Genomic DNA, 12,244 nt, shown 5'->3' with positions numbered 1-12,244 from the left:
CAATATTACTGCTTTTTTCCTCCTATAATTCTTTTTTGTAGGTGGTCAGCTTTACTTGTAATTAAGCCTATATATGGCCACTTTTGTTGTACACCTCTATTTTTATCCACTTGCAGTTTACCTACCGAAGCTGAAGATCACCTATGCATTTTTTTTATATGTTGGGTTATCCAACTACGACGAGAATCTTAACCATGGTTAAAAAATGAGTCCGTCTTTTTTTAATCTTAATCATCCATCATTCAACAATATGATATATGATACAATCTCAAACTAGTTTTTTATCCCATTTTCCCATAATGTAATATGAGGGCTTTATGTACGTACCAAAGCTGGGTCCAAACAATAAACAGCACTACTTACTTACTACATGACCTTCCTTCCAATGCAAACATCATTTCTGATATTTTTTTAATGACGATGTTTCTTTTTTTCTTCTTCTATACACGTGATTGATTTGATCGACACATAAAACCAAAACAAAACAAACCTAGGAGGAGATGAGACAAAGACATGTTTGGTTTTATTTGACACGGAAGTCGTGTCTAAATATTGTCAAATTTTGAGTAAACTTGTCTCGGTTCTTGGAATCCAAGCTTCTTGAAATGTCCGCCATTAGTTTGTCAAAGCATAACGACAGCCTCTGATGCTGATCCACTGGCTGCAATACCAAAATACATCTCATTGTCAACGGGGAATAAAAGACGAAAATGCCCTCCTAGTCCTCGTTGTCAAAAATAACCCTAGAAAACTTGTCTAGTGAGACTGGACATGCTTTCTAAGGCTATTTTTGATGACGAGGCCAAGAAGGGTATTTACGTCTTTTGCACAAACGACAGATTAAGAAAATTCAGTACAAGTATAGAAAAGAAAAGTAGAAACCTGTGAGCCTAAAATATGAGCTTTCAGATCCGAAAATATCTGTGCAATTAAACGGTGGTTGAGAGGTTAGTTGACTTACTTCAGTCAAAGATCAAATTACACCCAAGCATAGGTGTTATAAAACACTACTCAAAACGACGTAGTTTTGAGTAAAAAAAAAAAATCACCCTCGTGTGGTTATTTTAGAATTAAGAGGGTGAGTTTTATTTTTATTCAAAACTACATCGTTTTAGGTGGAGTTGTAAATCAGAAAAAACATCATATGGTGTGTATGTATTCATGGGATTTTTAATTTTTATGCATGTATTAAAATTGAAAAGTAAAAGGAAAAAAGTGATAAATTAATGACCTGTTCATTGATTAGTATCAGACTGAGCATTGGTCTACTAAGGCTCCACTGATTCCCACAGTCTTCAAACAAAACAATCTCAAACAGCGTCTTCAGTATCTGGGTTTAATTGAATGTAGAAAATAGCAACATAAGTTACTTTGATTTTTCATTTTTCATTTTCCATTTTTTTTTAAAGAAAGTAGTTTAGTTTTACTTCTGGGAACAATGTGGGGCCCTCTGCAATATGGCGAGCGAGGTTGACTGCAGCAGGTGAAGTCGGTGCCTCCGCAATCGTGATGTTGTTGAAATAGTAAGCAGCCAAATTATCAACTGCTGATGCAGCCTAACAAAACAAAAAAGATTTTTATTTGTTTATTATTATTTATAGACATTAAATAATAGAAGATACCTGAGTGGAGATGCTAGTATCAAGGCCTTTTAATCCGGATTCCAGTGACCCAACTATATGCATGAAAGTGTTTGTATCAAGGTTCAACATGTAAACAATATGGCTGTTGAATAGAACCTCCAAAAACGCATAATATGCCTTTGTAAGCTACAAAACACACACACAAAATAAGAATTAGCTGCAAAAAAAACATTCGGTAACAAGTTAAAATTATTATTTTAAATACCTTTCTGTAAGCCAAAATATCTGCCAAAGGAACTGATAGTGTCATTTTTAGAGCAATATCAAGTGCATCAGCAAGAGCTCTATCTCCATATAGTTCAAACACCCCAAAATTTACATAGTTTCCAGACAAGGCTGTCGATTATTATGAAACATGACAATCAACTTTTTTTTCTTATTAAAATAATAATAGATTAAAGGATGAAATGAATGAAAGTATGTTGGTATGTACCCCTTGAAAGAACAGTTAATGCAATCCATATCCCTTTGTATTTGAAGGCGTATATATCAGCAGCATTAGGGAAAGTTAAGATTCTTGATCCATATGCAACAAGAAGCTTACTAACTTCTCGAAAAAGAAGGATCCCATTAGGAGAAGAGGAATCAAAAGTTAAACGTTGAGCCTTGTTTAAAACAAATTCAGCCATAAATTTCAACAGTGGTGTAGTAACCTGCAAAATTACAAACTTATTTTGAGAAAACTACCATAATAAATTGTGATCATAAAATAATAAACTGGTTTGAGTGGTTGCCAAATTTTGATTGTAGAGCTAATAGATAAAATGACTAAAAAGACTTACTATTGTTGTAGAATTTAAATGTAAATTTTCTATCACAGATAATGTTTTTATGTATAAATTTCAAAAAAAAAAAAAAAAAAATTGATCGACTATAATTTTCAATAAGTATTTTCTTTTCCAGATAAAATTATTAAAAAGACATATGGGCATTTGCTTGAATAATAAAAATAAAAAAGAGGTGAACAAATAATTTCAATTCTTTTTATCTTAAATATATATTTTTTAAAAATGATCAACTACAATTTTCAATAAGCATCTTTTTTCCAGATAAAACTACTAACAAAAAATATGGGATTTTCTTTAATAAAAAAAAAAAGGAGGTGAATAAATAATTTCAACTTTTGATCTTAAATAAACATTTTTGTTTCAGGCTTTCAGCTAATATGAAAGTAATTATCCAAAACTGACAATTTGAAAAAAAAAATCACAAATTACAATGCTGTAGAAAGAAAAAACAAAAGTAGGATGCTAAAATTAAAAAAATAATAATAATTTGACCTACAAAACTGACAATTTGAAAAAAAATACAAATTACAATGCTGTAATAAGAAAAAACAAAAGTAGGATACTAAAATTAAAAAAAAAAAAAGTCATTTGACCTACATTGTTATTTGTTGCATTTAAAACCCTTATATGGTTATAATTACATGGTATGAATTTTTACAATCTATATAGGTGTATGACATGAATATTATATTACTTTGGATAACATGAGTACATCAAAATCAAAAAAAGACAAAAAAAAAAAAAAAAAAACCTTTATCTAAAAAGAATTTACCTCGGGTGTGTCAGCCCAATGTGAAATGCCTTTTAAAAGGATAGGCATGTGAGCAGGATATAACCAGTCAAACAAAAGTCCATACGTTCTTCGACTGAAATTAATCATTTATAAATTATAAACTAAACACAACTCAAACTATCTAGTAAAAGAATGTTTATGAAATAATTACCTATTAGTAGCCATTGCAATTCCTCTTAAATCCCTCATTAATCCAATTAATGCATATTTAACAGTGTCAGTACGAAACATAGTATCAGGGATTGACTCCAAATTGATAAAAACCTATAAAAAAGTAAAAACAATCATCAAACTCTTATTAAAAATTTATGATTTATGATTAATGATTTATGAAAGTTGTGAAGCTACCTGTAATAGTGGATCCATTGAAGACTTGAATTTAACAGGGCTGTCTTCCATGAAAATTAACCAACCAATAGTGTAATAAAATGTTGTTCTACTACGAGAGCATCTATATTCATGCAAGAAAGGAAAGTGCTCCCTCTACAAAAATAAAAATAAAATAAAGGGTTTAATTAGAACTAGTAGGTGATTCAGGCTTTGCCTAAACCATTTTTTTTAACTAAAAAAAAAAAAAACAGAAGTGGTCCAAAAGTGGTTTTTGACTTACCAAAACTGAATAAAAATTAATAAGTGCACCAAAACTGACAACCTTAATAAAGTTCAAGGACCATTTATTTCAAAAAAGCAGCCCCTCACATACTTTACAGTTCATAAGGCTGTTATGCCTTTAATATGAATATGCATATAAATGATAGAATCTATCAAAGGAATTAAAATCTGTTGTTTTGGTAGACAAGAATAGAAGAGTTCAATTCGGTTTGTAGTTTTCTGTTTGGTTTGCATATCTTTCAAAGGATTGAAATGTAAATTATGGAAAATGACCAAAATGCCCTTTTACTGAATTTTTTTTTTTTTTTTGTAAATTATATAAAATGACATGATTTTTTCCCAAGAAAAATCAGACAGAAAATTACCGTATATCTTTCAAAGGATCAGAATGTAAAACATGGAAAATGACCAAAATACCCTTTTACTGATTTTTTTTTTTTTGTAAATTATATAAAATGACATGAATTTTTCCAAGAAAAATCAGATAGAAAATTTACTGTCTATCTTCCAAATGATTGGAATGTAAATTATGGAAAATGACCAAAATACCCTTTTACTGTTTTTTCTGTTAATTATATAAAATGACATGATTTTTTCCAAGAAAAATTAGATAGAAAATTACTGTGTATCTTTCAGAGGATTGGAATGTAAATTATGGAAAACGACCAAAATACCCTTTTACTGTTTTTTGTAAATTATATAAAATGACATGTTTTTTTCCAAGAAAAATCAGATAGAAAAATCACTGTATATCTTCCAAAGGATTGGAATGTAAATTATGGAAAATGACCAAAATACCCTTTTTACTGCTTCTTTTGTAAATTATATAAAATGACCTGATTTTTTCCAAGAAAAATCAGATAGAAAATTGACTGTATATCTTCCAAAGGATTGGAACGTATAAACAATGGAAAATGACCAAACTAACCCTTTTACTGCTTTTTTTTTGTAAATTATATAGAAAAATCAGATAGAAGATAATTACTGTATGATTTGCAACAATGAATTTGACAGTGTCCAACTTCATAAGTAGCTTTCCTGATGAATATCTGCAAGAAAATTCATCCCATGGTTAAGAACTAATAACCAATAACATTTCCTACAGAAAACACACACACACACACAAATATAAATCATAAACAGAACTAACCCAGATGCAAGTTCCAAAAACAGACTTAAGGTGTGACCAATAACTTCCTCACTCTGTAAGTAAAAAATGGCAAATGAGCAATCGTATGAAATTTTCCAATATTGTTTAAAACAAAGGAGATTTTAGTAATTACCTCTGTGTAACACTTGAGGTTTGTTGCTATTTTTCCAACAATCAAATTTAACGCCTGAAGATGATCATTAAGTCCAAGCAACTCAGATAGTCGACCATAAAGCTGCTGCAACAAAAATCGATACCTTTTTTAGTTGAACAGAAGAAATAGCAATGTACTTTCTCTACTTAACTTATTATAGCATCTTACTTTCATTTTTACTTTGAAAAATCTATCTAGGTAATATATATATATATATATATATATATATATATATATATATATATATATATATATATAAACATAGATTTTTCATATATATATAAACATAGATTTTTCAAAGTACAGTGCGTTAATAAGATAAGGATTTGAACAATGTTGTTATACAAAGAAATGAAAGTATTTATTATTTCATTACCTTAGAAGAATGCATAGCTTGATCACCTACATAAGATTTTCTGAAGTGTTGGAAGAAAGTCAAAATTGCTTGGTCAAGTCTCTGTTTGCTTAGTTCACCATATCTCTGCCATAAGATATTAAATTAATAAGTTCTTTATAATTACTCATAGTTGATTTGTTCCATTAAGTGACCTCTGAATAAAGATTTGTTTTGATTGATGATGTTCAGAGAATAATGTGGAAATGGAAGGAAAAAACAAATGAGGAAACATTTGTAAATAGTTAGGACTTAATGCATTAAGACAAAAGAAAACAATTAGTGAAAGAAATTTCACTGATTTACCTGACTATGTAATCCACTATCAGTAGCATTTATAATACGCAAAACACGAGCTGATAATTCTGCATCAATAGCTTCTTGGGAATCCGTGCTAAATTGAAAGAAAAATATAAAAATTACACATGATCAAATGACAAAAAAGAATATATTTAATTTGTGTTACCTGCAACCACTACACTGTTTAATCTTTAATATAGCTGCAACAATATGAACTATCCAAGCTAATTTGGCTTCAATGACAGATAGTTCATTTTTATCACTAATCTGATGCTGTGCCCTTTCCTATTATCCAGAAAACAAATATTAAACATCATAAATACCAATATTTACAGGAATGCCATTTCACATTTGAACTAAAACATACCGTATACACTTGTAGGATTGGCTCCAAAATGTTTATAATAAACAAACTACTTCTTTCATACTGAAATGCAGAAAAGAGATCGATTACATATTTATCCTTCAAATTTCACACACACACACATGTGACAAGTGAAACCTGAAATCTGCAGAGATATGGAAAGCACTCAAGTTGGTCTTGAAGGAGCTCCACATTGTCAAGAGGGTTTTCAGAGAGATCATCTTGGGGTGTAGCCTATAGTTGAAATTTTACAGATTTGAATTTATATGAATATAAACTTAATGAATTATGTGTCACATACCTGTACAGAATCAAATCTTGATGTGATAAAACCTTCACTAATTTTGGGCACAAACTCATCAAGAAGACTAGGTGCATCAGCTTTCAAGTAGGGCACAGATGTCACCAATCTTGACCACAGCCCTAAAAGATAGTATACACTGCTACTAGCCCACTGTAAGAGGCATGAAATGATCAAAGTAGAACATATGTTGTTGCATTTAGTAAAGAAATAAAGAAGAGAAAGAGTCTTATTTATTTATTTATTACTAGAAAATACTACAAAGAAGATTGTTATATCATATTATCTGAAAGACTGAAACAGAAAAAGTCAACCTGCCATGACTGCAATGATTTCAAAGTAAACTCTGCAACCAAACGTATCCAATCACTGTAGCCTTCCACATTTACAAGTTCTGATAGCTGTAAGAATCATAAATAAGATTAAATTTTATCAAAAGAGATATATTTTTAGATATTGAAATTATTCAAAATTACCTGATAGTTTACTCTAAAGCGTCCAAGAAGACGACAATACTCGTGGTAATTATCATGATCAGCAAGACCTGATACAGGATTCACAAAACAACCTTTTAGATTAGGTTGTTGAATAGAATCATAATTGTTGATATGGGACTATTTCCACATAAAAAGGGAATGATTTTGTTAAAGGGAGAATTTCATATATGCCCTTCTAAAATTCTTCGATTTAATTTCTTAATATCATATTTACCCTTCATAAACCTTCAGAATATGTTGCCCAAATCCTTTTTTGCAATGTTTTTAATACTTTATAATCATTTTTTATATATTAGAATTATTATATTAATTAAAAAAAGTTAACCATAGTCTCTACATCTATAATAATTGAATGTCTACTTCTAAATTGTTGGAATGTCATACAAAACGTTTCATCTTCAGCCCTCTCCATGGAATGTATGCATTGATTGTTTAGTTTTTGTTGTTGTTGATTATTTTCATGTTGTAGATGGAGGGCAGTTTAGAATTTAGATATTACCATTGATTTTGATGTTTAAAAAGGGTATATATGATATTTTGATATTTAAAAAGGGCATTTATGATCTTTTGATGTTTAAAAAGGGCATATACGATATTTTGAAAGTCTATGAAGATATTTAGAAATTAAGTTGGGCAAATATGATAATTTGATGTATGCATTGATTGTTTAGTTTTTGTTGTTGTTGATTATTTTCATGTTGTAGATGGAGGGTAGTTTAGAATTTAGATATTACCATTGATTTTGATGTTTAAAAAGGGTATATATGATATTTTGATATTTAAAAAGGGCATTTATGATCTTTTGATTTTTAAAAAGGGCATATACGATATTTTGAAAGTCTATGAAGATATTTAGAAATTAAGTTGGGCAAATATGATAATTTGATGCATGCATTGATTGTTTAGTTTTTGTTGTTGTTGATTATTTTCATGTTGTAGATGGAGGGTAGTTTAGAATTTAGATATTACCATTGGTTTAAAAAGGGTATATATGATATTTTGATATTTAAAAAGGGCATTTATGATCTTTTGATGTTTAAAAAGAGCATATATGATATTTTGAAAGTTTAAGAAGATATTAAGAAATTAAGTTGGGCAAATATGATAATTTGATGTTTAATAAGGATATATAAAAAATTCTCCCTTGGTTAAAATAGAAGCAAAAGTGATGTTGGTTTCAAGAATCGAAGTCAATTTGCTATATGAAAAGATAATGAACTTGTATGACTAGAATTATCATTATCATTGGTTAATATTTTAGTAATAATAACTCGAATTAAAAATTTTCAAAATGTACCTTGTCCAGCTTGTAGTATCTCTTTGGATCCAGTCATTAAATGGGCCAAGAACTTAGAACGTGCAGCATCATTTGAGAATAAAGATCGCCTTACTGAAGCCAATCTCACTAAGCATTCTAGAGCCTATAAAATACAACACCAAAGTTGAAAAAAAGATTTCAAAATCAAACAAACAAGCTAGAAATTCAGGAATATATTTGATAAACGAGAGAAATGACTTGCCTCTTTTGACAATGGAGGCTTTGTGATTGCATAGTAATCAAAAAATATTTGTAGTGTTGAAGGATCTTCTAAAACAGGCTTCCATCCAGATGGAATCTGCAAATGTTCATTCAAAATATTAGTGATAATGACATAAAAACCCTTAAGTTTCCAAGTGTTTGTCGGTTTTACCCTTTTGTAGATTTTAGGTTCGTTAAAACCGGATGTTTGCAACTTTTTTTTCAATTTTACCCTTTGATTTATTAAAGCCCTTATGTTTGACAGAAATGTTCGGTTTTACCCTTTATTCTGGTTCATAAAAGCCCTTAAGTTTGGTAGAAATTTTCAGTTTTACCAGATAAATTTGCAAAAAAGGTAAAATTGAAAAAAAAAATTGCAAACTTGAGGCATTAATGGACCTAAAATACGACTTTGGGTAAAACCGACAAAAACTTGCAAACTTAAGGGTTTATATGGCATTTACCTAAAATATTAATAGGAAAAGAATGAGTTTATCAGGTGTTCATGTTCATATGTTAATCAAGATTCAAGTATAGAAGTCATACCTGAACAGTGCCAAATTCATCTGAGCTTTCATCAATTGATGTTCCAACAAAATCAAATGATAAACATTTTAATGCCAGAGTAAGTGCCAACTCAGGCAACCGGCTTCCAACTGCATGTATATAATTGTTTTTTTTTTCTTTTAAAATGATTGTGAAATAGAAAGATTGAATTTTTTTACCAAAATTGAAGTGAAAAAACTTAAAAACACTATCACATTACCATCGGTTTTCAGCTGTTGAAGTGAAGTAAGAGATATTTGGAAAACTTGAAAAAGACATTGATCCCTAAAGGAGCATGCAACTCTCCTATGATGTGTAGAAGGCAACCCCGGATTTGGCTGTTGAAAAGAAACAGGTAGGAATGAAAAGAGTAGGAAAACAGAAAATGAGAAATCACAAAACTCCATTCAAGTTACAACAATATTGACTAAAAAGTCCATATAAAAAGATTCTTCCATGAAGTGATTAAGGAGTAGGAATATATTTTAACCAACCTGATTCATCTCACTAACAAGCTGATTTAGTATCTTTAAACCAATAGAACAATGCTCGGGTGATGCCTGATAAAAACAGCAACCATGTAAGTAAAGTCTTAAAAGCATTAAATTCTTATGCATCAAGAAAAGATTTCATGCAGCAAATAAGTAATACAAAGAACATTAAGATAGAAGGGATTTGCTAATTGCTATTCAAAAAGTGCAAGAGAAGACTCTGTAGCTTTTGATTCTTGAAAACTTTCAGAATTCTTGGAAATACTCCCGACTGATTCTAAAAACTATGAAGCAATCAAATGCCCTTTATTATCTATAACATAAATCAAAACTCGTAGTTTTTTGTTCATTTTCTTCACTTTGTTTTTTTGGGTAATGTACAACATGGTTTTCTACCAAAAAAAAAAGGCACCACATAAGAAGAAAAAAGTGGAAGTTTATGCTAAAGTAGCAGATGAGATACTACCTGGATCAAAAAATTTGTGGAGTCTTTGACTACATCTCTGAACCTATCATCATCAAACCAACCAAACTTTGTCACCCGACACAAGAGCTGGATTAAAGATCCGATCACATATGGCTGAAGTTCATGTCCCCTTTTTGCCAAATAGGTAATGATGTAGTTTCCTTCATTAGATGTCCACAAGTCAGGAAAGTTGTATTGATGTGTAAAAGAAAAAGGTTATAAGAGTAATTACTTATATCAAGTCGCAGCTGCAGTGATAGTGTATGCTCAGTCACTTGCTTCAGAAGACTTGAACTAGCTAGCATCAATGCATAAGGAGTTGAAGCATTGTCCAATATGTATTGACACTGTGAAATGTAATCGGTATTTGCAGAAAAGACTTTAAGGGTGTTCTCAGCATGGGCTCTTTCAACTGAGTCTTGTGAATTGTAGAGTCTCTCACACAAAGCTTCCAGCTGTGCTAAGCTCTCCATTCTTGATTAGAATTGATGTTTTTCAGGTGTCAAGAACCAGCAAAATCCAATTTAGGTCTACAAAATATATGATAAGAAGAGGTCATGAATCCTGACAGAAAAAGATAAGAATGTAAGTGACTCACTTAAATCAGATATAGATCACACACTTATTAACATAAAGTAAACCCATGTATCAGTAACAGAAAGAATCAAGATTTGGCCATATAAGCAAGAACTACAACTCTACAGCATATGAGTTGAACCAGATATTATAACATATATAGATGTTACATTGTTCATCATACAAGAAAGCATCTCTCATCGTCAAACTATTTCCTATTACATATGAGAGGTCAAAAAGAAAAAAGAAAAATAGTACATATATATATATATAAAGGTTATGGAAAGAACGCTATGATTGAGAACCATGAGCTGATCATCACCAATCCTTGCTATCTATAAGACGTCAACAATCCTGTAAAAAGAAAATGAGCAAGAAGAAGATTAACTGCCATCAGGTGAACCGATATGGTTTAAAGAAACTAAAGGAGCATAAGTCAATTTCTTTTTGATCTTTTATATCTATTGTTCTCCGATCTCCATTTTGCAGTCTCACACATACATAAGTTCTCAATATGGATATAGGAAAGGACTCAGTAAAACGGAAATGAGATATAGAATCTGTCTCCAAACAACTGCATACTCAAATCAAGACAAAACTGACGTCAATCTTGAGAGATTCGAACTAGTCGATTGAGAAACAGAGATCACACGAACATCGACACGAGGTAGCTCGTAAACCAAGACTACCCAACCCTCCTATCCGAATCCCCACCCCTACACCTAGTACAGCAGTTTACGAACACCTCTATAGACCTAAAAGATCAGGAAATTAGATCAAAACCGAATCAAAGTAATTCAATAACGTAACGTAAGAATCATCAAAACATGTCATTTTCATTCCCCCTAATCTTCTTCACATTACATCCATCCAACAGAAGAATCCCCATGGTATGGAAATTGTTTTCTGGTATGAACCGTGACAGATTCTTAACATGAAGAACTCAAAAAGTTACAACACGATGCAGATGGAAAGAACAAAAACAAAATCAGCTGAAGAAAATCATCATTTACACTGATCAGTGATCAAACACCTTTGCAACTTCTAGAATGAGGATTTTTTTTTCTTCCAGCGGCACAAGAGATACCCCTGAGATCCAAATTGAGTAGATGAATGTAGAATGAATGGGATTAAATCGAAAAATTGCATAAAGAAATGCAGAAGGGGAGTGGCTTACGACTAAGAGGAAAGAGCAGAGAGTTTGGCTTGATAAATACTCCAATAGAGAGATATAGAGAGACGAGACGAAGCCCAACAAAAGCCCTAGGTTTTCTCACCAATTCGATTCGAGTTTGCTGCTATGACCTCGGTCCCTGTATTCATGGATCACCGTAGAAAACGGAATACGTCTCATTATACGATCACGTTGACACGCTTAGACCCGACCGGCCCAAAACCTTCATCAATTAAAATCTATACAAAATTTACGCAATCAGCCCTATGGTTTTTCAAAATAGACGATTTAGCACAGTTATGGGAACATCTCTCCGCTTGGTCCTTATGGTTTATAAAACTTGTCGACCTCGTATTTTTTGCCAACAACGTCTACTTGAAGTTGTTAGTCGTCCTATAGGTGGCATCCCCTTGCCTACGTGGCTTGTCAATTGTCATGTCACTAGTTTAATAAGATCAAATTTTTACGTGCTTTGC

General features: G+C 31.2%; 1 protein-coding gene across 10 annotated transcripts; it reads right to left on the bottom strand.

The window, feature by feature from the left end:
- Positions 1-256: 256 nt before the first annotated feature.
- Positions 257-11,916, bottom strand: LOC145045577 (ARM repeat superfamily protein). Of its 10 annotated transcripts, none has more exons than XM_078993904.1 (31): positions 11,772-11,916; positions 11,608-11,683; positions 10,900-11,349; positions 10,251-10,548; positions 10,019-10,179; positions 9,556-9,621; positions 9,282-9,399; positions 9,062-9,171; positions 8,517-8,612; positions 8,294-8,417; positions 6,976-7,043; positions 6,814-6,900; positions 6,500-6,652; positions 6,337-6,432; positions 6,202-6,261; positions 6,001-6,119; positions 5,841-5,928; positions 5,517-5,621; positions 5,120-5,224; positions 4,987-5,039; positions 4,822-4,885; positions 3,573-3,707; positions 3,376-3,488; positions 3,204-3,297; positions 2,077-2,296; positions 1,849-1,979; positions 1,623-1,769; positions 1,428-1,556; positions 1,232-1,330; positions 883-921; positions 257-661 (listed from the first exon to the last, which is right to left on the bottom strand). In XM_078993904.1, exons 4-31 carry the CDS (start codon positions 10,489-10,491, stop codon positions 524-526), a joined length of 3,159 nt encoding a protein of 1,052 aa, XP_078850030.1. In that variant the 5' UTR covers positions 10,492-10,548; positions 10,900-11,349; positions 11,608-11,683; positions 11,772-11,916; the 3' UTR covers positions 257-523. The 10 variants fall into 10 exon arrangements, with proteins under 10 accessions (XP_078850030.1, XP_078850033.1, XP_078850051.1 ...); XM_078993907.1 differs by having other exon boundaries at positions 10,900-10,948; XM_078993925.1 differs by having other exon boundaries at positions 11,628-11,683.
- Positions 11,917-12,244: the final 328 nt, after the last annotated feature.

Source organism: Lactuca saligna, chromosome 1, assembly GCF_052625555.1.
Source record: "Lactuca saligna cultivar CGN05327 chromosome 1, ASM5262555v1, whole genome shotgun sequence".
NCBI lineage: Eukaryota > Viridiplantae > Streptophyta > Magnoliopsida > Asterales > Asteraceae > Lactuca > Lactuca saligna.
Note: the sequence above shows the minus strand (reverse complement) of the source record. Positions and strands in the feature narration are given on the sequence as shown.

Coding starts and splice junctions, on each gene's coding strand:
- LOC145045577 (XM_078993904.1), bottom strand. CDS start 10,491: ATGGAGAGCTTAGCACAGCTGGAAGCTTTGTGTGAGAGACTCTACAAT. Junction 6,433..6,499: donor CAAGATTTGATTCTGTACAG/GTATGTGACACA, acceptor TTTCAACTATAG/GCTACACCCCAAGATGATCT. Junction 5,929..6,000: donor AAACAGTGTAGTGGTTGCAG/GTAACACAAATT, acceptor CTTTCAATTTAG/CACGGATTCCCAAGAAGCTA.